The sequence below is a fragment of the Ailuropoda melanoleuca genome, chromosome 2 (genome assembly GCF_002007445.2).
Source record: "Ailuropoda melanoleuca isolate Jingjing chromosome 2, ASM200744v2, whole genome shotgun sequence".
NCBI lineage: Eukaryota > Metazoa > Chordata > Mammalia > Carnivora > Ursidae > Ailuropoda > Ailuropoda melanoleuca.
The window spans coordinates 4,352,853-4,377,456 of NC_048219.1; the positions used below are offsets into that span (position 1 = coordinate 4,352,853).

The window sequence follows — 24,604 nt, forward strand, 5'->3', positions numbered from 1 at the left end:
TTCAGAATGAACTAGGCAAGGAGAAGCCCAAAGCAGGTGGCAGGATTCTTAAAAAAACAAGGATTCATGTTTTTCCCAAATCAGCTGGGGATCCCCTAGTCACCATCCACCAGGGAGTTAGCTGACTCTTTCTACTCCCTGAGCTGACTGGCTGCTGTCATAACTGTTCTTGATTCAAACTATCTGTCACAACTGCTCGGAGAGTGTCCCATCCTGGGCTCCCACCCTCTGAAGAAAGGGAGAGGCTGAGAGCAGGCCAAAGAATTGTTTGAAGGGGGTGGGGGTCAGGGAGAAGGCAGGGAGTTGTAATCCTACTGAAAATAGCACAATGATAGTAATAAACTCAACAAGCATTTACTGAGAACTTACACGTGCTGAGAGGCTTACGTGCTTTCTCTCACTGAACCCTCCCTTAAAACACCAGGAGATGGTCACTATTACTACACCCCACATCACTTTTTTGGGCTTCTCCTTGCCTGTGTAGACAAAGTGCTTTGAGAAAATAATGGACAAGGGAGTGAATTATTGCCAGGGAGACCTAAGTGGTAAGATTTTTATTTTTAGATTAAACGTACAATACAGGTAAGTGCACAGATCTTAAATGTACAATTTGGTGAATTCTGACAAAAGCATACACTCGTGTAACTACCACCGGAATCAAGATCAAGACTATTTCTATTCCCCCAAAAGCCCTTTGTGCCCCTTCCAGGCAATGCCTACTCCCCAAAGGCAACCACAGCTCTGTTTTTGTCACAGTAGAGTAGCTTGATCTGTTGTTGACCTTCACATAAATGGAGTCATTCATAGTGTCCTCTTTTTACATCTGGCTTCTTCCATTGAACATGGGTGGCAGGTTCTAATCTGGGGACCAGCTGCTTGATTTTCATTCATGCATTCATGCATGCATGCAGGCATTCATTCACAGTCTCCCAACCTTCTGACCAGTCAGGAAGTCTGTTCACTCATTCACTCTGGTTTGATCATTCTATCCCTGGCTTTGGTCCTCTGACTAGGGAACAAATGAAGATTTGGTAAGTGCTGTCTGCTGTTGTTTCAACTTCTACTCCCCCTCCTTCCACATTCTAGAAATTCCTTGATCTATTCTGGGCATCACATCATCAAGTCTTAAGAAAACCTTCATCCCCATCAAGTATATGTTTCTTGAAGACCCTACTGGGCAGACATCACCTTAGATTATTTTGTGAGATTAGCCCCAAGAAACAGGAAAGGCTTAAATCAATGAAACCAAGATGAACTGCAAACTTGGGTGGAAGGCTGGGGGTAGAATTTCCCAAAGTGTGTTCCGCAGTCCCTGGTTCTCCTGTTGTCACAGGTATGCGGCAGGGACAGGGAACATGATTATGTGGCCACCTCAGTTTGGGAAACCCTGAGTTGAAAAAGCAAACAAAACAGGTTTTCTGACTGCTGGACTTGCTGGACTTCAGAGACTTGCCTGTGCATTGTTCATTTTTAAGAAGAGGGTCTGGTGTGCAACTTTGCCCACCTGGTTTGCTCCCAGAACCTTTTCTGCCTGGGACATCTTCGGCATTCCTGTGTTGTCCAGGACGCATCTGTGGGATTCCCTGTCATGACTTTAGAGAATTCATGAGCGATTGGGGTCCAGGAGAGGTATGGAACCCACTGCCCGGGGAAGGGTGAGCCAGAGCAGGGCAGAGCCAGGCGCTGGGGAGAAGAGGGAAGATAGGAGAGAAAGGGGGAAGGGAGTGGGCTTGAGCCGAGCCTAACAGTTTCATGCAAGAGGGAAGAGGAAAGAAACTTCCCAGCCAGAAGGGGTAGTGGCTTGGGCTGGACTGGGGCCTGGAGACGATAGCCATATTGCACAATTCCTATGGAAACGTTCTCTTCACAACTGGCTGCGTCTGGATGCTGCATTTGCTGGACGGAAGGAAAAGGAGGAAAGGGTTCATGGCTACCGGCCACTGGACATGACAGTGATTGGGAAACCGAGTCCCCCATCAGAATCTCTACTGGTAGAACTGGCCTCTTGCCCAAAGACAGAGGAGCGAGAGGCTGAGCTCTGCCCTTTCCCGCACCGGCTCAGACAAGTCACCCGTACTCACTGCGCACCTGCTGGAGGACTACAAGATGATCAGGTGGGCCTTCCGAAAAGAGTCTGAGCTGTCACGAAAGATGGGTAGATCTGGGTCTCACCACCGTCTAGGCAGGGCTTCCCCAACAAGGCTTCCAGCAAGTGTGCATATGAAGTTGTGGCTGCCAGATGTTCTGGGATCATTCCGGCCCAGGTTCAAGTCCCAGCTCCACCGCTCACCTTGAGCAAATCACTTTACTTCTCTGGGCCTCAGTTTGCCCACCTGAAAAATGAAAATGGTCGTATTTTTTCCTCACGGTGAAACTATTAATTTTTTTGTAAATAATAAAATAATGGGTATAAAATATTTGGCATGTGTTGGGCACTAAGGGCTTTGTAAAAAGTGCCTCTATTTGTTACCACTGATAAATTCCTCCAAAGCCCATTCTCTTTGTAAAAGGAAATCTGTTACGTTAAAAGTGATGTTTTACTGTAGGGGGGAAAACTGGTAGAACTAGTTGAAACCAATTGCTTTTTGTTTTCTGTAAATCCCACCGATCTCATCCCCTTGGGGTCAAACAGGGCATAAGAATAACTCAGTAGGACTCTGCACTAACGGACACTCCTGTGGGGAAGGGCTCTCATTCCCGGGGATGCCAGAGGCCTCCTCTATCCCCAGATTTGTCCCCCTGCTGGGGGTGACTCAGACTGCTTGAGAGGCCAGGGGCTGGGGGGGGGGGGGGGGTGTGTCAGAGGTCACTACACCAAAAAAAAAAAGAAAAGAAAAAGAAAACCCTTGCATTTCCCTGGCAGGGCCTGTTGTATAACAGATCACTACACCCCCAGGCTCCAGGGGAAACATCCCTCCCTTGCCATAAACTAATCCATTCTGAGGAAGTGAAGAGTGACTGCTGCCGGAGGCACTGAGGGTAATATTCTGGGGTGTGATGTTTGAGGCTGGCCCTTCATTGTGATGCAGGCTTCGATTTCTAGCCCCGTGCCTTCCCTTGGGTCTCAGGGAGGCTCCAGAAAGCCACTTGGGGTCTTGCAAACAGTTCTTGGGGGATGAGAAATTTCAGAGTAATGGCTGCTGGATGTGCGGGGGATGGGGGACTTTTGAAGATGGTGCCAAGTGGCTGGGGCTTGTGAAATGTGATCCTGGCAGATAAAGACATCTGGTACTAATTCTTTCTTCCACTCTGTTTTCTTTTGGGGGGGGCACCTTCAAAATCACAGATCACAAACCTTAGCCAAAAAGAACTTGAATGACCTTCAAAACCAAACTTTTCATTCCACAGTGGAAGAAACTGGTTCAGAGAAGGGAGTTAAGTTGTCTAAGGTCAACACAGCCAATGAGCAGCAGAACTGGAAGTCAACCCTTGCCCTTTTGACTCTTGGTCCAGTACTCTCTTCCCCACTGCTTAACAAAGGTATGGGTGACAGCGATGTGCCAGGTACTGTATTAAGGGCTTCCCATGCACTTAATCCCCACAACCATCCTATGGAGTCAGTACTGCTACTATTGCTGTTTTACAGATGAAGAAACAGACGCAAACTCAGAAGCTTAGAGTCACAGCTAACGAAAAGCAGAGTCGGGTTTCGAACCGAGGTCTGGCTAGAGATGTGGAGCGTATCATCATTAACACGAAACTATCTAAGGCACAATAAGTCTTTAAGTTGAGGACCTTAACTTTCCCCAAACCACCTCACAGGCTTCTGGGAGCCTGGAGAGCCGACAAGAGTAAAACAAAAGCCTCCCAAACTTGACCCGTCCAGATGGGGCCAAGCGTAAGTCGTCAGTTGTCAGTTATCCAAGGGCGACCAGATGAAATACCGCAGCCCTATACTGGGTCGTCAATCAATTCGGAGGCTACTGATAGTTCTGAAATATGGCCAAACAGCCAAAGCCACTGGCTAGAGAGTCAGGTCCCTGTCATCTTCCTCCTGGAGGTGTCCTCAGGGCCCATTAACGGGTAATCCTGCGGGTGTCTGCTCATGACTGAGGAGGGTGTGAATGACGGAGCTCATTGTGAGAGGGGAGGGGGCTAAGGCTGCAGCATCGGCTCAGGGACAGCTGTCAAGGCATGACTCAGATTTCGACAGAGTCTGGGCAGAGAGAACACTCATGCTCACATCCCCTCTGAGGAGGAGGAGCCTGGTGACTAACGTCCATCACCAGGCGCATCTGCCCTGGGCTGAGTGCCGTGGTGGCCGGAGCAGAAGCGGAGACAAGACAAGGAACTCACTGTTTCCCTGGGAGGCGAGGCAAGCCATCCGTAAGGACAGCAGCAACAGCCCACATTCCCGGGACTTGGTGCAGGAGAGCCGTGCGAAATGCTTTGCACGTGTGAAATCACTTAAATCCCTCCAAGGTAGGAGTTATGCCTACTTTAAAGATGAAGAAACCGAGGCTCAGAGAGATCAAAGAACTTGCCCAAGGTCACACAAGTAGGAAATGGTAGAGCCAAGATTCGAACTCCGGTAGTTTGGCTCCAGCATCCAAGATCTCAGCTAGAGGCGCCCTACCATGCGCGCATGCGTGCGCACGCGCATTCGGGGCAGGTGCTTTGCAGTACACATTCTACGTCACCTGGACGGGGAGGGGGGGAATTGGGGGTGCGGGGCTTGAGCTTTAGAGCCAAACGTCCCGGGTTCGAATCCCAGCCTGGTCAGTCGGGCTGTAGGACTCCATTGAGCTCCCTGGCCTCTTCACGCCTCGGGTCCCACATCTGTAAGAGAGAGGTGGTGATTGTGTCTAAGTCTTTGGGCAGTTGTAAGGATTGAGTGAAACAGGGCAGGGAAAGTGTTTATCAGTCTGGCATATACTTAAGTGCCCAAAAAACAAGAGCCCCCATGATACTTTTTAATGATTAAATACACCTTCAGATTCATTAAATGAATAATGCACACATCTAGATGGCAGGTGCTGAGGTGGAGATGATTCCAGAGCAACTGGAAAATGGAAGTGGGGGGGGTGACAGAACCAAATAAATGAACCTGGTCAGGGAGGGAAAGCTGAGCCCAGTGCGGTACAGGCCTGGGCAGGGTGGGCAGCCTGTCCCGAGCGCAGGCTGGAATGCTGAGCAGGGGCAAGGGGGAGTGGTCAGTGATGAGGGCTTCTGAGTAGCTGCCTTCCTGGGCACACAGGAGGTCACAGAAGCCCTTCCCCTTCCTACTCCCCACTGCTTGACCACCTGCCACCAAACTGAGGGCCTTAAAAATCTTCTGGGCAGTCACAGATTCAGAAAAATCCAAATCTGAACTTTTGGGGTCCGAGGTTGAGCACTTACCCTGGGACTACATGGCCTCTGTCTTGCTGAGAAGGTGCGGCGCCCAGGAGACCCGAGCCTGTCCCTCCCCACCCCCTTCTCCAGTGAGACCAGAGCTCAGCACACACCACAGGCAGGCCGTGAAGGAAAACTGTAAGAAATAGCAACAACGGACCTCATGGGTTGGTTAATCCTGCCTACTTGAACCTCTCCCCCAACCCCTACTCTAACCTAGAAAGGCATCATGGACCCCAGATACATGTTCAGCATGGACGGTACCCGGGCTGTGTCCACGCCAGGCTTCGGACACTTTCCTTGTAGTTCCTCCAGGAAACCCCCATCTGAACCCTCCAAGCCCGCAGTTTGACCCCTGCAGATAGATGAGAGGGGGAAATACATTTTTAGCTGTGGTGATGATAGGGATTCACAGGTGTTCCTCAGCGAAGCTCCTTTTATTTGGAAGTGGGCAGTATCTTGTTTAATGGCCCTTTTAAGATGCAGGCTGGTGGTGGTCTGCAATGAGGGTGGGTCCAGGTCCCTGGAAAGAGTGGGCCTCCAGGGCTGGGCCCTCTCCTTCTAGGATGGAGCCTGTCTTCCCTGGCTGCCTTCTGCTCTGACCAGTTCCTGGCAACACAGAACGAGTCCCCAGATAGTACTCTGGCTGCTTCTTCCTTCCCAGCTCAGGGACAAGCCTTCTCTGATTTGTTACTTTTTAGTAACTGTAGTTTCTTTCTTTTATTAACAGAAGAAATAGTGCCCACAGATAAGCCAAAAGAATAAAATATAAATGACCCTTGATCCTGTTAGCCATGATACTCTTTCTAGTCATATAAATGGATTTTAAAAACAAGAATGGATTAGGGGCGCCTGGCTGGCTCCGTCGGTTTAAGTATCCGACTCTTGATCTCAGCTCAGTCCTCAATGTCTGGGTCACGAGTTCAAGCCTTGGGCTCCATGTTGGGTATGGCGCCTACACTAAAAAAAAAAAAAAAAAAAAGAGGAACCCAATTTGTTTTCCAGGTATTCAGAGACTTTCTCTTGGTTTATTTTAAAGGATGCTTTGAGGACAACTTTAGACCCCATAATGATTCTTCTTGTCCAAAGCACTTCTAGGAACGAATATAGGTGGTGTTAATGGCAGAACTGCGATAAAAATCTCAAGTACAAAACACAAACGGGTCTGGATGCCGCCCACCCCGACACTCCACAAGCACAACTTCCAGGTCCTTCCTTGCTTTTAAATGTGGGCTATATTCTCCGTGTAGGGTGTGTGGCCTGTCCCCCTACTTACGTCCAGTGATGGGCTAGAGAGGACTATTAGGATGCGATGTTTACGGGGCTTTAGGTGCATGCCCAGGGTAGCACTTCTGGGACCCATCAGGACCCATAATGGTATCCAGGGTGATGCTTTATCCAAAATCTGAAGTTCCAATCCAAACTCCTTTGCTTAAATACAGATGCTTTCTCTGAACATCGAGCTCAAATGGGGCCAAAAATACATCGCGCCCTGACTACCACCATCCACTGTGGCTCACCAGAGGAGGGAAAGAATAGGAAAACATGTTCTCAACTGAAAAGAGCTTCACTCATCAAACAGGCTGTTAACAGACGTTGAGTGCTGAGTGCTGGGAACTAAGCTGTGCGTTGAGGCTGGAAATAGATGGTGGCTGAGGAGGACCCCTTTCTAAGCTGGGTGCTCACCTATAACCCCAGCTATCTTTTATTAGGTACCTATGGTTTACTTGCCATTGGCTTTCCCCTGAGATCTTATTTAACTTAATCCTCAAGTCAACCCCATTGAGGGATGATGGGGAAACTGAAACTTCCAGAAGAGAGTCACTGGTCTAAAGGTATATGCTAATGAGAGGGAGCACAGCAATTCAAACTTTGGAAGTCTTCCCTGGGGAGTGGGGGGGGGGTAGAAGGCAACAACTGATTTGGCCAGAATGTCAATTATCTTGTGTAAATAATACATGTTCATCCACTTTTCATTTATCCAACAAATATTTATTGAACACACATGTTGAGACCTGGGACAGGTGCCAGGTAAGATTTCGTTTTCCCCAGCATGGTTTCTGCACTCTAGAAGCTTATAAATCCTTCCCACCTTACAAATCCCATCAGCAAACCTATCTACTTTCCTTCCTTTCTTCCCTCCTTCCCTTTTTCCTTCCACCCACCCCTCCATCCAAGGCTTTGTTCCAAAAAGGCACTCAGGAGGCTGAAAGAATGGTTTCCATGGCTTTAAGGTCAGGCGGACTTTGGTCTGATTCTGTCACTAAGGAGACAGCCAGGTGACCCTAGCTGAGTTACCTCACCTCTCAGAGCCAGTTCCTCTTCTGGAAAATGGGGAGCTCAGGAGAATGAGAGGATATGCACAGAAAGCACCTCGACCTGCCCCTGGCCCGGACAGCGATGACGGCACACAGTAAGGACCTTACCTCCTTCAGTCCTCACAGTGATCACTTCAGCGAGGCCAAAAGTCAGGTAACAAGGAAGAAAGCTGCTTGTCCAAGGTCTTGGGTAGTTGACTGCAGAGTTGATATCCTTTAGTAACTTGGCAGTACTCCAGGAGCCAAGTCCTCCCAGGGGGATTAAATGATCCCATTTGACAGGGAGGAATGGGATAAAGCATCTTAAGCAAGTATCATGGGGTGAGTGCTCGATAAATGATAGTAATTTGAATGAAGGCAAGATTAGAGCTGATTCCTGAGCTCCCTGCTGAGAGCCTGAGAGTTGGGCAGCCCCCATTCTCCGTTCAAGCACTTCACAAGGAAGCTCGAGAAAGGACTCCCAATCTTTACTACTCTATCTCTGCTTTCACTCCAAGAAGAATGGGGACATGGGGACCATTTAGTTAATGGGCATTATAACAGGTTTTGTAGGGGTGCCTGGTGGGCTCGGTCAGTAGGGTATATGACCCCTGATCTCAGGGTCATGACTTCAAGCCCCATGTTGGGTGTAGAGATTACTTTCAAAAAGTAAAAAATAAAAATATTAAAAACAAAACTGGCGTTTTGTATAGCATTTCCAATTACAAAGCAACGCAAGATCAGTGCAGAAACTTGGTAGGGGAGAGGAAATAGGGAAAAAATTAAAATTCTGTCATTTTGGCACCTATAGAGAAGTACTATTAACATTTTGAAATTTGCCTTTTTGATATTTTTATGTAGGTCAACAGATTTTCCTTAAGTTTTGGATAACCATGAAGTCTTAATGTGTTAGAAAAAAAAAAAAGACTGTTAGCAGGGCCGTAGTGTCTAACAGCGCAAGTCCTGTACTGTACAATGGCACTGTGATTGTGCAGTGCACAACCTTTGCAGACAAACAGCCCTTGCTCTTAGCACATACTTAACTCAGTAGTCCTAATCTTTACTCCTCCCTAACATGCCAAGAGTGTAACACTCTTCGAGATAATCCTGGAAAGGAGGAGGGATGAAGGACCATGCCATCTTCCAGAGGGGGCAGATCGTGTGTCGAGAAGAGGAACATTTCTCTTCCAGAAGTAATCTAGAAAAGGAAACCTAGATGATCTGATATGCACCTCCCCCCTTACAGTGATTCATTAATCTTGTCTCAGAGGGAGGGAAACAAGCCCCGAGAGAGATTACCCGGTCATACAGCTAGAAGTGGTCAGGCAGAACTTGAACCTGGGACAATCCCTCAATTCATCTAGCTCTACAAGAATGGAGGCAGGAAGATGTGGGTTCATATCTCAACTCTTCTCCTTACTAGCTTTTCACTTTTGAGATGTCATTTAACCCGTCTGAGTCAGTTTCTGCATCTGTAAAATGAGGGAACAGCTTCCTCACAGAGTTTACATGAGTATTACATGAGAAAAAAAGGTCTTTCCTAACAACGATGGAGCGCTACGTGCCAGGGACTGCCCGGTGAACCTCACATGCACCATCTCATTTCATCCTCACATGACCCTCACTCTACAGCTGAGGAAACGGAGGCTTAGAAAGTCTAAGTCATTTGCCCAACATGACATGGTTGGGCCGGGACGTGAAACGGGATGTCAGAGCGGTACTGCCAGCTAACGGAGATAACTCAGCACGGTGCTTCCCGTACATGAAGGGCAAAGTAACAGCCACCATTATTACTGTTGCTACCGTGAATATGTAATTAGCATGTCACAGGTCATCAGCTGGCCTCTGTTTTCACTCTCCTCGGCCAAAATACCAAGAATTGGGCCAATCCAAAGAGGGGAGGAGATGCAGCCTAGCCTAGCCCTGGGCCATGCCCGTGCTATACAGGAGGATGGAAGGGGTAGGAGCAAAGCTGGGGCAGTGTCTCTCTCAAACCCTGGCATCTCTCATTCATTTAATGAAGGGCTGGAACTGGAGGCCTAGCTCCTGCTGAGGGGTCTGGCAACCTTGTAAATAGTCTCCCGGTGTCCTTATCCACCTATCCTAGACCACTAGTCCCTCTGTCCCATCCAGGGTGCCTTCCCGTGTTTGGAGACACGGGACCCCTCTGCCCCATGACTTGGGCCTCTGCTGATCTCTGCAGATGGGTGCAGGTGATTAAAGAGACAAAACTCAGAAGTACAGAGAGAGGACCCATTTAAAAAAGTCCAGCGAGCACAGACACGCCGCCTGGAATCCCAGCCTCCATCTGAGCCCAGCCAACATGAGTCACCTCCACAGCCCTTTACCTGTGAGTTGCAACACAGCTGACAGAAACTCCCAGCCTTCCAGGAGGCGGGCAGACAAATGTGCCGTCCTTGGGGATGCAGTGCGCTTTGCAGTCACAGCTGGCACCCAGTGGCTCTCCTGCCACCAATAACGTCTGAGAAGTGGTTGGACACCAGGCTTTGCTCTTGCATCAAACCCAGCTCTAGCGCTACCACTTCTAAGCTCTGCGGCTTAGTGACTCACTTCATCACTCCGTACCTCAGTGTCCTCAGCTCTAACGCAGGGATCAGCAAAGTGCCTGTCTCACGGGGTCGCTGGGAGGATTACGTGAGACAGTGCGTGTGAAGGCGTGGCACGCTGCCCCGATACCGGGTGTACCGAGCCCGGGCTGTCAGCCCGCCCTGTTAAGTAGCGCTGGAGATGCAGCAGCGAGCAGGGCAGACGAGGTCTTTACTCCTGTGGAGTTCACATTCCAAAAGAAGGGGAGACAGACAATGAACAATTAGAAAAATAGCAGAAAGTTGTAAGAGCTTTGCAGAGAACCCCATAAAGTGGTGTGATACAGTGACTGTTTACTTTAACAAGGGCAGCTGGGAAGGCCTGCTCTGAGCTGGTGGCTTTATTAGCAATTACTATTACTATTGACTGTTACTCGTCAGGGCCCCCTCGGCTGCCACACACACAGCCTCCAGTGAGAAGCCAACCTCTGATGGTTCTCAAACCCCGGGCCCCTTCTCCATAGGCCTCACTGCCCTTCAAGAGGGCTCTCCTGTGGATTCTGACTTTACCCTGAAAACCTCCATCATACTGGCAGGAGTAGGTGAAACCCCGCCCTTCCCTGGGAGAGAAAGGAGTGGGCCAAGGTGAGGCTCCCAGGAAGACAGAGCAAAGAGATAATTTGCTAAAAGGGAAGAGGGGGTGGGCAGAGAACAAAAAGAGAGAAGGAAAAAAACAGATACCAAGATCTCTGGTTTAGATTTAATTTCAAATTAATCCTAGTGGAAGCTCTACAAACAGCCCCAGCATTCTCCTACTTGTGTTTGTGGATCTTTTGGGTTTACCAACCTTGTTCTTGACAGAGGCAGCTCACAGCAATTATTCCACACTTTCTCAGTCTGACAGGTATCTGATTCTCCTGTTTCCGGTGAGGAAGAAAGCACTTATTAGAGGGTGAAATGACCAGCTAGCTAAGGCTTCGGAGGTGGCCAGCTTCAACTTTTCCATCCCTTCTGTGTTGGCCAGAGGCATGTGGTTTGCTCATATCTCATTCAGATCTGTATCACACCAAATAAAAGGCTGCCTCCCACCCTACCCCTGGCCGCCCCCCTGCCATCAACACACACACACACTCCAGATTGTAGACTCCTCCGGGACAGTGACCCTTGTCTTCTTGGCCTCTGTTTCCTCAGAACCCAGAGAAAGGCCTGGCACTCAACAGGTGCTCAATACATGTCTACTGAATTGAGCCCACTGACTTCAGCTCAAAGGGACAGCCAGACTTGCAGATGACTGAAGATTCAGATCTGGGCTCCGACACTCACTAGCTTTGCCCTTGGGCAAGTCAATTTACCTCTCCAGCCTCCATTTCCTCACCTGTGAAGTGTCGGAAGGAAAGGGTACAATAATGGCTACCACAGTGGGTTACCGGGAGAATCAAAGAGCTCACCTGAATAACTGTAAAACATTATTCAGAAAGAAGCTATTATTACCTTTAGGGAAAAGCTCTGAAAAAAAGGGTGGACGCTTACACATAAACAACTCTTCCCCTGCCCGGGGGTGGGGGGTGGAGAAGGGGGAGATCTGCTCTCTCCTTTGAGAATCCCCCAGGGGCTGTGAAGTATTTGATGGTGGGCAGAAGAAGGGGCGAGGGAATTGGGGGGGTGTTCCTGAGTATCCGGGATACTAACTAGAAACAGAAATCGAGATTTCCTTTAGCCAAGTTTCTGTCTCTGTACTTTTCCTCTGGCTATCTTCTCTCCAACATTTTTTTCCGCCCTCCCTCCTCCCTCATCTCCACCTCCCACCCCCTCACCTAGGAAGGAATTGGCCAGCTCCACCCAGCCGGCCCCCTTGGCTCCGCCCCCAACGCGGCAGGCCAAGAGTTAACAGCTGCACCTGTTGAGGCATACCTGCTGTCGCCGGCACCTGTACCCAGAGCCAATCAGCACCAGCGCTGCCGGGAACCTACCTGTCAGCAAAATCCCGACACTCAAACCTCAACATAAATCAAACACTTCCCTGGGCAAGGAATGTCTGTGTCAGGCAAGAATTAGAGACAAGCGGTCGGTCAGTAGAGCCTCCGAGCTGGTGCCCGTCTTCGTCTTTGAGCCTGGGAGCCTGGGAGCCTGGGAGCAAGAAGATGTCGAATGAACTTGAGTGAGTAAACACTGGTGGATGCCTGGCGCTGAGTGTGGAGGCTCGATGGGGTTTCCAGAAGGGGGAAGCGCAGGGAGGCCGGCGCCAGGATTCACAGAGCAATTTGTAAGGGTAAATGAATGGGCTGACGATTTCACTTTGGCGTGTTGAGGCAAGCCCTATCTCAAGCTAGAGTTGAATGCTTCCCTGGGAAAATAGTTTTTTTTTTTTTTCCCTCTGTCTGCTGAGCAGTTTCGAGCCAGGTAGGGAAACACAGGACTGAAACTGTGAAGGCTTTCGGCACTACTTTCTGATACTGTGAAGGGACTTGGAAATCAGAGACAGCCCCAATCCCATCTAGGCTTTCTATCTTCTTGCCAAACGGAACTTCTTTGAGGTAGTTCTAAGAGCTGTCTTAGGCAGAGAGTTGGGTTTCTCTAAAGGGACTTGTTTGTTGGGTTGGAACAGTCCCAAGTGGGAAGGTTACAGAGTGGTGTTTAAACATATGCCCTCTGTAGTCAGCTTGACCTAAGTTCAAATCCAGACTCTGCTCCTTATGGGGCATGTGATCTTGGACAAGTCACTCAACTTACTGGAGCTTCATTTTCCTCATCCAGATAATGGGTATAAGAAGGCTTTGTTGGAATCCTGAGAGAGTTAAGTGTGATAAAAGCTGTAAAATGCTAGGCACAGAGCCAAGGTCTGAAGGTACATTAATAAAATGTGGTTGATTTTTATTCAGAGGCAGTTCTAAGGCTGAAGAAGCTGAGATGTGGTTTTCAGTGAGGTCATCTCTATTGCCTGGCAAGATGCAGGTGCCTTCCTGCCCATATCTGGGATTTAGACTCCCACTGGCTGATGCTACCTTCACCATGGACCCCCTGCTTTGGGTCCAGACCTCAGAGAAGGTGGGATAAGGCTGGGATTCAGGGCTGCTTTAGCATGGGCTCCAGGAGCTGGCAGAATCCAAGCTTCTAAAATACGGACTCTCCTCCTTTGCCATGCCCAGAGGTGAGTGGGCAGAGATGAGGGTTGAACAATCTTTTTTTTCTAGCTACTCAATAGACTGTTTTAAGAACGTGAGACCGGAGGCGGCAGTTGGTGTGTCCTAACTGCAGACAGTGTTCCATGATACCGGCGAGCTCTTGAATTCTCCTAGGTTAGCCAACTACGTTCATAGTACAATCACTGGGCATCAGATTTCTCTTAAACAAATTCCCTGGGGTTGACAGTGTGTTGACAGCTGGAATAAGATCAGGGGCAGCGGAGGCAACACGTGGGTTCAAGTCCCGGCTCTGCCACTAATGAGCTGAATGACCTTGGGTAAGTCACTTCACCTATCTGAGTCTCAGTTTCCTCCCTTGTAGGTTGTGGGCCATCGTGGTACCCACCTCATGGAGTTGTTGGGGGATCCGACCACTTTAGAAAAGTGATTGGTTTAAAGCCTGGTAAGGAGCAAGTTCATAATACCCTTGTTACTTCATACAGAAATAACCAGTATTTCTGAACCTCTTGCTTTCTATTTTTCCACAATCTGAAAACAAGAACAAAAATCTTACTATGTGTCTTCATCCCACTTCCATCCCCCAGTTAAAACTGCAGAGGCTGCAGACAGAATCTATTCATTGGTGCCCCTCAGGGGGTAAGCGTCCTGAAGCTGGGTTACCCCAACAGAAAGCTTCCTGATTTTCTCCTCCTTAATGATTTGGGTTTTGAAGTCAGATCCGCTGACAGCTGAGGCTTCTCTGTTTGGGGTGGGGTGAGGGGAACCTGTGCCTGCACAGTAATTGCAACCAGACTCTGAAGCCACCGTTGGAGATTACAATGACAGAGCCTCAGCGCCTGGGGGCTCAACTACCCTCACTGAGAAGCGGGGGGTTGGAGGATCATGTGTTTGGCTTGCAAGTTTCGAGCTGTTGCTGTTGGTGCTGCTGTGGCCACTGGCTTGGCTGCCCAATTCCCCCCAACAGTGCCGAGTGCAGAGGGCTGGTCCTAGCGTCCATCTTGTGCTCCGACAGAATGACGAAATCTTGTTAGGTCTTGGTGTGGTGGGAAAAGCCGGGCTGGCATGGGGCTAAATTCTGCCACTTAGCAACCGCAGGGTCCTGGTCAATTTGTTTCTCCTCCCTGACCCTCGGTTTCCTCTTCTGTCCCACAGGGTATATGCCCACCTACCTGGCAGGGGAAACAATGCGCTCCCACATGTGGGCCACCCGGCCCCAGGGCTGGAGCTCCTTAACCGTGAGCCCGATCCCTAGGCCTGGGGAGGAAGGTGGCCCTTCGAAGGCCGGGTCCTGGGGTGCATGGCGGCGGCGCCAGAACCCAGCTCGGGACAGCTGGCGGGTGGAGCACTCCGGCCTTTCATGTGGTCGGGCCCAGCGCCTGCCGGGTGCGTCTGCCAGCCTCCGGGCCAACGCAGCCCGCCTCGGGGCGCCGCCAGCCAGCGCAGTCGGCTGCCCGCGGGCTAGAGTCGCCCGCAAGGGGATCCTGGGCTGGCGGCGGGGGNGGGGGGGGGGGGGGGGGAGGCGATGGGGGGCGCCGGAAGTCACTCACTGCCCGTGGCTCTCCTCTCGCGGGAAAACAGCCCGCGCCTGCGCACTGCCCTCCAGGGTGCTCTCGGGGGCGCCACGCTGGCACGCCAGGGTCTTAGGCCCATTGCTATGGGTCTTCCCGGCCCTTCTGGAGCTACAGGTAGAGTGGTGCCCCAGAGCCGACTGTGTGCGAGGTGCACCTGCGCTGGCTCGCTCAGCCTGGGAGGAAATGAGGGGCTAGGAGGTTAAGTGATCAGCACATAGTAGGTCTATGGAGTGGAAGAGAGAGAGAGAGAGAAGTGAGCGAGGCGCACCAGGATTCCCCTCTGCAGTCTTGCTCAGTCCGCAGACTGGGAGCCCACCCGCCACCTGGAATCTCCCTCCCCAAAGCCTTGGAGAGACAGGACTGAGTGGGAGGGGGACAAGGAACGTCCCAGTGGGAGACCACAGGCCTCTGTCGCTGCTCCATCTGATCTCCAGGAGCGCCAGGCTCCAGACTGCCTGGAGCGCTGAAAGAGTTAACCAGGAACGCCTCCCCGCTGCGGTTTTGTGGTCGAAACCATGATTGCCAGGAGCAAATTTTTGTCGTGCACAAGGTGTGTTATTAAAAGTCGGAGTTACGCTGCTGGTGAATGAAAAGTTAAAAGCCCTCATTAAGCTCCGCCTGTAAAACAGGCGGACTGGGGCTGAGACAACCCTAACGGCGAGGCTTGGGGTGCAGGACGCTCCTGAGGTTCCTGCTACTGCACTGGTTGGCACAGCGAGGGCCTGGTCAGGTGCCTGGAGCCACAGACAGCTTCAGGGGGCGTCCACACAGAGGAAGGCCAGCCGGAGGAAGGGCTACAGGGCTGAAACACAAATAGCATATGCTGGTCGGGCCCAGTTGGTTGAAAAAAAATAACAGCCAAGCATCGATTGAGAGCTGACTCCACAACAGATTCAGTGTCCAGTGCTTGATAAATACATTATGTCCCTTAACCTTCCCAGGGATCCAACGAGGATGGGAGTATAAATTCAGTTTTGCCGAGGAGAGGGGTGTGAGACTTGCCCCAGGCTTGCTCAAGATCTCAAGGAAGAGCTGTGATCTTAACTGGGTCTTAACGGAGGGGCGAAAAGGATACGCCACAGCAATATGTCACCCTGCCTCCTGTCTGTACAGATCCTGAAAAAAAAAGACGAGGCGATATGCCCAACTGCTAACAGCGGTTATCTCTGAGTGGAGGAATGCAGGTGACTCTAGCTCTGCTTCCAGTTTTTCTCTCCGTTTTACATTTTATATATTGTGTTTTACATACCTATGTTACTTTTGAAACGGGGAGGGTAAGGAGAGGGAGTCATTATTTCTCAAAGAGAGAATTATTGGTTCACCTACAAATGGTGTTCTCGAAATGTGGTTCCTGGACAACATCATCATCTTCCTCACCTGGGAACTTGTTAGAAATGCAAATTCTCAGCCTCACCCTAGACCTACTGAATCAGAAATTCTGGGGGTGGGGCTCAACAATATGTGTTTTAACAGGCCCTCCAGGCGATTCTGATGCATGTTCAAGTTTAAGAACCACTGGCCTAGAAGACCTGGCAGAGGTTTGGGAGGCAGGAGATTCCCAGACCCTCTTCTGACCTGCCACATAGTCGCTGGGTCAGCAGGCTGAGGGTTTAGCTGCGGGGGTCACACTTGTGTCTGAGCCTAGCTCTGCCACATGGACCAGGTGACTTTTGGATGAGCTCCTTAACCTCTCTAGGTGTCAGTTGCTGTGTGTAAATTGGCGCTAACACCCCCCTCCACACACTCACACACCCCTCCCAGGGCAAGTATCAGAATGAAAAGGCACAGGGCCTGATGCTTTTATTTATTTTTTTAAATAAAAGATTTTATGTATTTATTTGAGACAGAGTGAGAGCGAGGTAGGGAGGGGCACAGAAAGAAGGAGAAGCAGACCCCCTACTGAGCAAGGGGCCTGACGTGGGGCTCGATCCCAGGACCCTGAAATCATGACCTGAGCCAAAGGCAGATGCTTAACCCACTGAGCCACCCAGGCGCCAGGGGGCCTGGTGCTTTTAAATAACAGTTCCTTTCCCTTCTTCCCCTGTCTTCCTTCCCCTCTCAGGAGCTCAGCATTTGCAAAATGGAGCAGGATAATCCTGACTGGCTGCCTCCCTCCATTCCTTTCATCTTGTAAAAAGTCAGAGCAACTGACCTAGCGAATGTCCTGAAGGGAAATTATCTCACCAATATTTGGTGTTATTTCCTTGGTGGGTGGAACACGGGCTGCAAGAATTGAAAACTCTTGAGGGCAGGGACAGCGTGGTATTTACATTCATGTCCTAGTACCCAGCACAGGGCCTATTATAGAGTAATCCTTAGTGAATGTTTGTTGAATGAATCAGTGAGTGAATGAATGAAGGGATGTGGCACCCCGGGTTTACAGGTGGATTTCAATTTCTTTCACATCTCAGTTGAAAGAGAAAAAAAACAAAACAAAACAAAAAACCCCCCAGGAAAATTGGATAGGAAACCGAAAGAAGAGCATAGCGTAAAGAAGAATTCCCATAGAGGGCAGAATTTTTCAAAGAGGAGAAAGTGAGTTTCTGGTATAATTAGAAAATGGCACATAATTAATTTACATGCAACTAGAAGCGTTGGCTGGGGCCTGACTGCTCTTCCCCTGCCCCCCCTCTTATCTGGGAATCTCCAAGCTTCAGGTCTCCTGCTGCTGCTTGGAAAAGATGTCCCATTTACAGGTGGGAGAAGGCGAGGCTGTGAGTTGTCATGCAATTTGCTGGGGGCTACCCTACAAAGTGAGTTTTAGCAATAATAATAATAATTCACGTTATTATGTGCTGGCACTCTGCGGGTTACCTGCATTATCTCATTGCATTTTCGAACAGTAATACCTCACAAAGCTGTAAAGATGAAGTAAAACAAAGACTAGGAATTGGTGGNCCCCCCCCCCGCCAAGCCAGATGATGAATGCTTTGCCCCTCTTATCTGGGAATCTCCAAGCTTCAGGTCTCCTGCTGCTGCTTGGAAAAGATGTCCCATTTACAGGTGGGAGAAGGCGAGGCTGTGAGTTGTCATGCAATTTGCTGGGGGCTACCCTACAAAGTGAGTTTTAGCAATAATAATAATAATTCACGTTATTATGTGCTGGCACTCTGCGGGTTACCTGCATTATCTCATTGCATTTTCGAACAGTAATACCTCACAAAGCTGTAAAGATGAAGTAAAACAAAGACTAGGAATTGGTGGGCCAGCAGCTGGTGCTTGGTAAGCCCTCAAGTGCATAGCAGCTATCCTAAGAATTATGTGAGGTTAGTCCTCCCATCTTTCCCTCTTTTACAGGGAAGAAAGCTGGGGCACAGAGAGGTCGAGTTGCGTAAAGTCACACAGCTTGTAAGTAGCAGAGCTGAAACTGGCACCAGGTCTGTGAAGCTCTGGGGTGCACCTGGTAGACACGAGATCACATGACCTCATTCAAAGTAGAGGCCCTCTGAGCCATGCCCTAGAATGGACTCTACCATGTTTCCGTGGAGGCCCCCAAAGAGCCCCCAGCCTGCAACAAGGCATATTTCACAACCTGGACATCCAGAAACCAGATGGGCCACTGGCAAACACGAGAACCCCAGAGCGCCCCTGTCATGCCTAGGGAACACCTTGCGTGGGGCTGACTGAAAAATGATTCGTCCGCGAGCAGCTGTGGCAGGGCCTCCCTGTGGGTAATTAGTGAGTGTGATTGATCGCTGCTGAGGATGCTGGGTGGCTCATGACAGGGTTTGGCAAGTTATTGGGTGTATCTGGGTGTCAACACCCAGCCCAGGTGGCCACTGGAACTCTTCCTCCTCCGGCTGGAGGGAAGTGAGACCCAGCTCACTAGACCTATCCTCTGCCAGGCACCTCCTTTGCTTGAGCTCCCCCCCGCCCCACCGTGAGTTTCCTTCTCCCTTCAGCAACATTGAGTACACGTCCTTCCTTTTACATCTCTGAATTATTGACGAGCCTTAGAGATAGGGCAGTGATTCAACTTAGTACCCATAGGAAGCTAAAGGACTCAAATCTCAAACCTGCTCTATGCTGAGTGTCCTTAGGCGAAGTTACACCTTCTTTGAGAAACTAGAGTTTGAAAGTCCCTTCGCACCCTAAATTGAACCCAAAAGTCCTCAACTAATGGCTGAGACACATTTACTTAGTCTCATTGAGAGTTTCAAGTGGCGCTCAGCCAGAAAGCTGTGGGCATCGAGAGTCCAACAGGACTTGGGATGAAACCCACTTTACCACCCTGGGCTTCCTCCATCCTGGTGCCCAGAATGATGCATGGTAGAGTCAGGAGGCCAAGAGTCTGGCTGGGTGTGGAACAGCTGGCACCACACCCCTCCCACGCTGTGGACCCACCCACAGGAGAGCCCCTACATGGGCGGTCTGCACATCCCCACAGGCTAGAGACAGGGGCCTCGGGAAGGGAGGCTTATCAGCTAGATGCCCGAGCTCCTCTCTCTGGATCTTGTATTCAACTTTCTCCCAAAGGGAGGAGAAGCTGGGCCAGGGAGGCTCCGAGGAGGCAGCCTTGAGAAGATTCTTGACGCTAGAAACCAGAGACCTCTGTTCTAAGCTTGATGTCATGAGATACTAGCTGGTTGGCCTTAGGCAAGCCAGTGGCCCTCTCTGTGGCTCAATTTTTCCTGCTATCACATGGGGGAGAGTCATACGTTCCCTCCCTACTTTACAGGGGCGTTGCAGGATCAGAGGTGATGACAAACGTATGAGAAGCATGTTGAAAAATACAACACGCCATGCAAATGTGAGGGATTATCAAAGCTCTGACTTGAGTTTCCTCCTCAGGGGGCTGGCCTTCCTCAAACGGAGGCAACGTATGCAAAAACCCTGGCACACAGTAGGTGGGCAAGCTCTGGGAGCTGTCCTAGGCTTATGCCTTGGATCCTGCGGCTCCTCTCCTCTGGAAGATCTGAGGTCCTCCCTACCTGTCTCCCTGCAGCCCTCTTCTTGACCACACCCAGTCACTCTCCAAAGTTCAGGCAGGTCAGGCTCCTGCTTCCTTTCCTTCATAGCTTTCTTCGCCTATCTGACATGAGCTGTTTGTTTGTTTTTGTGGTCATGTCTGTCTTGCTGCCACTAAAATGTAACCGGTATGACAGCGGGGATGACCTTCTTGTCTTGTTGGCCCAGGACAAGGCCTGGCACATAATAGTTGCTTGACAAATAGTGGTTAAAATGGGGGATGGATGACACCCCTGTTCATTGGGTTTTTCTTCTCTTCTACATTCCTTTTTGGAAACTAGTGGTCGGTGGAAAAGTGGCCAGTTGTGGAATTAGATCCCAGAGGGTCTGGCTTAGTAACTCACTTGGCCAGTCGCCTGGAACAGGTCCCCGAACATCTCTGTTGTCTATTTCCTGGTCTGTAAAGTAGAGATAATAACACATGATGTATGTTGGGAGGCCCCGTGAGATAATGAATGTGAAAGTCAAGGCAAGGGGTTATTACACTGTCTCTTTTCTGTTTTCGATACAGAACCTTGTTCATAGACGGAAGGCTTAGGGAGGGTGTTAATTTAAGAACCTCGGGCAGAGTCTCCCCTTGACTGTCATTTGGGGCTTCTGAGATGATGGCGGTCATGATGATGGTGATGATGATGGCTATTATTTACTAAGTGATTATTCCCTGGCAGGCTCGAGGCTAAGCACATTTCCTACGTTAATGCGCTTAATTCTCCTAACAGCCCCTGCGATTAGCCCCTCTCTAAAGTAGCCAGCCCCGGTGACTCCATCCCCTGACTGTGTTTTAATTTTCTTCACAGCACTTATCACTGACTAAAATTAACTCATTTACCTCCTTGTTTCTGGTCTGTCTTCCCCAATTAAACTAAGTTCCATGGGAGCCGAGCCTTATCTGTCTTGCTCTTGGCTGATTCCCCAGGACCTAGAAGAGTTCCTGACTGGGCGCAGAGAAGACACTCAATAGACCCATTTAACAGATGAGGACATGGCTAAGTCCTCTTGCCATCCCCTCCCCCCCCCTTTCTCCTTCTTCCTTCTGGTAGCTGAGAAGTTCTGCCTTGGACAGGGGCATCAACAGAGAGTTTGTGGAGGCCCTTGGGTAGGATCACTTGGTCTCCCCTCCTTGTTCTGGCTCTGTCACCCATAAGTAGGGCTCAGTCCTTGGAACTCTTCACATCTCTCACCCACCAGGCCCTCAGTCCTGAATTCCAGCATTAAGAGAACAGGGTACCAGAAGTTCTTGGATTTCAGGCTTTGGCACACGAGTCAATGCTAATCTTATCCACAGTCAAGACTTTCTGGAAGCCAAATGCTTAACTTTGGAACATGAAGTTGATCGGTAGCATGAGCAGGCATGGAGACAAGGACACTAGGGCTCCCAGCTCCTGGCCAGAAACTTCCAGTCCTCTTGCTTTCTTACTCAGTCCGTCCTGCCTTGCGTGGGTGGAAAATCCCTGCCTCTCTGTCAGTGGACCATTGGTTCAGTGTAATCGAGAGGAGGGGAATTTCCAGAATAAGAAAGGCATCCTGAAAGGGGACTAGCATGGAGTAAAAAAACATCTTCGAGTCCAACAGGTCCGGGTTCAAGTTGAGTTTCCACCACCTGCCAGCTGAGAGATCTTGAGCAGCAATATTACCTGTGTGAGCCTCAATTTCCCCAAGACCTATCTCTCAGGGCTGTGGCCCAGAGGTGATGAGATAGTGCAGAAAAACTGTTGGCATTGTGTCTGCCAATGGTCAACACGGAAGGTCCGACAGCCACTATGTAGCAAGGACTCAGGCTCAGGGATCCCAGCAGGATGGATTGGAAACCCTCAGAGGCCAGAAAAGTCTCCCAGATGAACAACAAACATTGACCTTTTCTTCCTGATGGGACCTTATCATTGTCTACGAAACTTTCATTTTTCAGTAGGATAAGAGCTAACTAATAGCTCATCAAAGCTGATAATGGTCATTCCACCAGAGTCAGCAGACTGGGGATCTAGGCCCAGATCTGCCATTTACCACGTCCGAAACCACTTCGCAGGCCGTCGGCGTGTGGCTGCAAGCTGGGTCCAGAGCCCACAGTGGCTCTCCTGTATTACGCATTTGTTACGTGGCAGGGTCAGCTCTCATCATTTTTCACGTGGCGATGCCCTCAATCCTCAGAATCCTACGTGGTGGGTGCTTTTATGAGACTCATTTTACAAATGAGGAACAGTGCTCAGGACTGGGGATCCCAACTGACCTAGAGGGAGGAGGTCTTCCTGGCCTTTCCCGGCTTCTCCCATGACCCCTGAGTGGGGGAGTTTCCTTTGGCCTGGGCTGGGAGGGGCTGGGCCAGCTACCCTGGGCCTGCTCTGTAAGTTCTTCTAACCCCAGGGCCAGGACGCAGCGAGGAGGGGCCTCCTCCTCACGTCTCCGTCTTGCTGCCCTTGATTTATTGCAGTAGAAACTCGGGGTGTGCCTCCCTTTCCGCACCCCTAGAGCAGGAAGGTTTCTATCGTTTCTCTTTCCTGTGTGACAGCTCTCTCTGCCTCCCTCCCAGAGCCGACGTCCCGCACCCCGGGACCCAGGGAGATGGGGGAGCACTGGGCCCCCGGTGAAGCCCCTGGCAACGGAGCCGCCCACTGCCTGCCTGGGTGTGGTCTAGCTGCTGTTCCCACTCTGTGTCTGGGAATGGAGGCATGAGCTGCAGGCCAGCAGGGGGGCACTTCCTTGCCCACCCACGAGTCTGCCACAGTGCCCGAAATGCCACCCCTTCTTGCATCATAGTGAAACAGTGCGGCTCAGTGGAAAGCACTTGGCTTTGGTACTAGACAAGCCTGGGTTTAAATCCTGGTTGTGTCATGAACTAGCTGGGTGATCTTGGGCATTTTCTTACCCTCTCCAAGTCTCAGGCTCCCTCATCTGTAAAGTAAAGCCAGTGATCCTTACCTCTTAGTGTTCTTATAAGGAGCCGAGCTTAGGGATGGAAAGCATTCATACATATTCTGGTAAACGGCAGCTGGCATTGTTCCTGTGTCCCTAACGTGAGAGAGTCTAGGAGGCTCCCTTAGGAAGGGGGGGCATCGGGCCATGAAGTGCCCGCTTCATCACCGGGGTTCTTTTGTCCCAGTCTAGCTGCTCCTGTCTTCGCAGCTACCACTCTCCTTCACACACTCTGTGTTCTAAAATGAACACACTGGAACTTTCCCACCTCTGTGCCTCTGCTGGCCATCAAGAGCGTGTTTTACACCAGTGATTCTCAAAGGGCGGTCCCCAGACTCCCAGCAGCAGCATTACCAGGAAACTTGTTACAAATGCCAATTCCAGCTACACCAGACTTACTGAATCAGAAACGCCAGGGGTGGAGCCCATAAATCTGTGTTCTCAAGCCTTCCAGGTCATTCTGATGCAGCTCAAATTTGAGAACGCTATCCTGTATCACAGCATCATCCTGCTGGAGCTTGATTGCCGCGGGGCCACTCACCAGGAGCGTGATCGAGTCCCTTAACTTCTCCGACCTTCAGTGTCCTTGTCTATAAAAGGGGGACAAGCCTAGTACCCGCCTTACTTGGTTGTTGTGAGAATTCAGTGAGAGAATTCATGGAAAATGCTTGGCTCAGTATCTAATACACGGCCGATGCTCAATGAAGATTAGATATTACTTTTAATAATGACATCATCATTATTCTGTGTCACATCCCTATCCTGATGGCCCCTCTTCACATTTCTGCCTGATATAATCCTCAGTACTGAGTGTCCCCAACTAAAACGTCTTCTTCCTCCGAAGAGCCTCTCATGATCTCTTGCCTTGGAGCCCGTGTCGCTTGTCTCTTGGGCCACCTGCTTTGTATGTGTCTGAGTTCTCAGCACAGGCCTGGTTCTGCCTCATCCATGTGCCCTTCAGCATTCCCCTCCCCCCAGGTTCCTGGCACCTGGACATCTTCCTGGCCCTCCACAGTCCATGCTGGTCTGAAATGCCAGTTCCCAAGACCAGGCTCTGCCCACAGGCTTCCTCGCCACACTCCCTACCTTACAACGATGGCCAGCCTTCTGTGTCTTTCACGGTCTGGAGCGGAACTTCTGCTGCTGCCTTATCTGGAAATGTTGTTCTTTGCAGCTTGTCATGTATGCTAAATCCCCTGGAATAAGTATCTACATGGAAGCATTTTATTGAACCCTCTGCGAAGCTTTGCAAGGTCAGAACAGGGTCTTGGTGTCGTAGATGAGGGGACTGAGGGCCCAGGTTGACAGCTTCTACATGACGACGTTTGGTGTAGACCAAAATCATACTCGAGTTCGGGTATGTTCTACTGCCCCAAGCTGCCCAAAGGGAGGCAGAAGAAATGGTTTCAAGTTTTCAAGACTGGTAACTCTGAATTCCTGAGCATTGGCCTGAGGCTGACCATACATGGACCTTCCTCTGGGACAGCCTAAATCTGACCTTCCCTGCTTGCCTTCCAGTTTCAGGTCTGTGCGACTGCTAAAGAATGACCCGGTCAACTTCCAGAAGTTCCCCTACACGAGTGAGGACGAGGCCTGGAAGACGTACCTGGAAAACCCGTTGACGGCCGCCACGAAGGCCATGATGAGGGTCAATGGGGACGATGACAGTGTTGCAGCCCTGAGCTTCCTCTACGACTACTACATGGTACGTTTGCCTCCGCTGGGACTGTCCCCCTCTGACTGAACGCACGCCTTTGCTCTCAGGCCTCACGGCCGGCCGGCAGCCTACCCCTGGCCCCACACCCATTGTGTTTTCTCTCCCCTGGGTCTTCACACAC

General features: G+C 50.4%; 1 protein-coding gene and 1 long non-coding RNA gene across 8 annotated transcripts in view; one reads left to right on the plus strand and one right to left on the minus strand.

Annotated features, from left to right (window-relative positions):
• Window positions 1-537: 537 nt before the first annotated feature.
• On the minus strand, window positions 538-14,768 carry LOC117796907. The gene is made up of 9 exons (XR_004621601.1): window positions 14,490-14,768; window positions 12,148-12,304; window positions 11,025-11,094; window positions 7,761-10,415; window positions 5,599-5,689; window positions 5,341-5,470; window positions 4,641-4,779; window positions 2,089-2,333; window positions 538-1,896 (listed from the first exon to the last, which is right to left on the minus strand). It is a non-coding gene; the product is annotated as an uncharacterized LOC117796907 (long non-coding RNA).
• Window positions 12,205-24,604, plus strand: part of GRHL3 (grainyhead like transcription factor 3) — a 35,633-nt gene continuing 23,233 nt past the window's right edge. For 2 of the 7 annotated variants that reach the window (XM_034646602.1, XM_034646607.1), the window contains exons 1-2: window positions 23,493-24,189; window positions 24,285-24,471. In XM_034646602.1, coding sequence (XP_034502493.1) covers window positions 24,167-24,189; window positions 24,285-24,471 — 210 coding nt within the window. In that variant the 5' untranslated portion in view covers window positions 23,493-24,166. Of the gene's footprint in view, window positions 12,336-13,681; window positions 13,763-14,904; window positions 16,076-23,492; window positions 24,190-24,284; window positions 24,472-24,604 lie in introns of those variants that run through there. The other 5 variants (XM_034646615.1, XM_034646609.1, XM_019802681.2 and 2 more) reach the window with 5 other exon arrangements.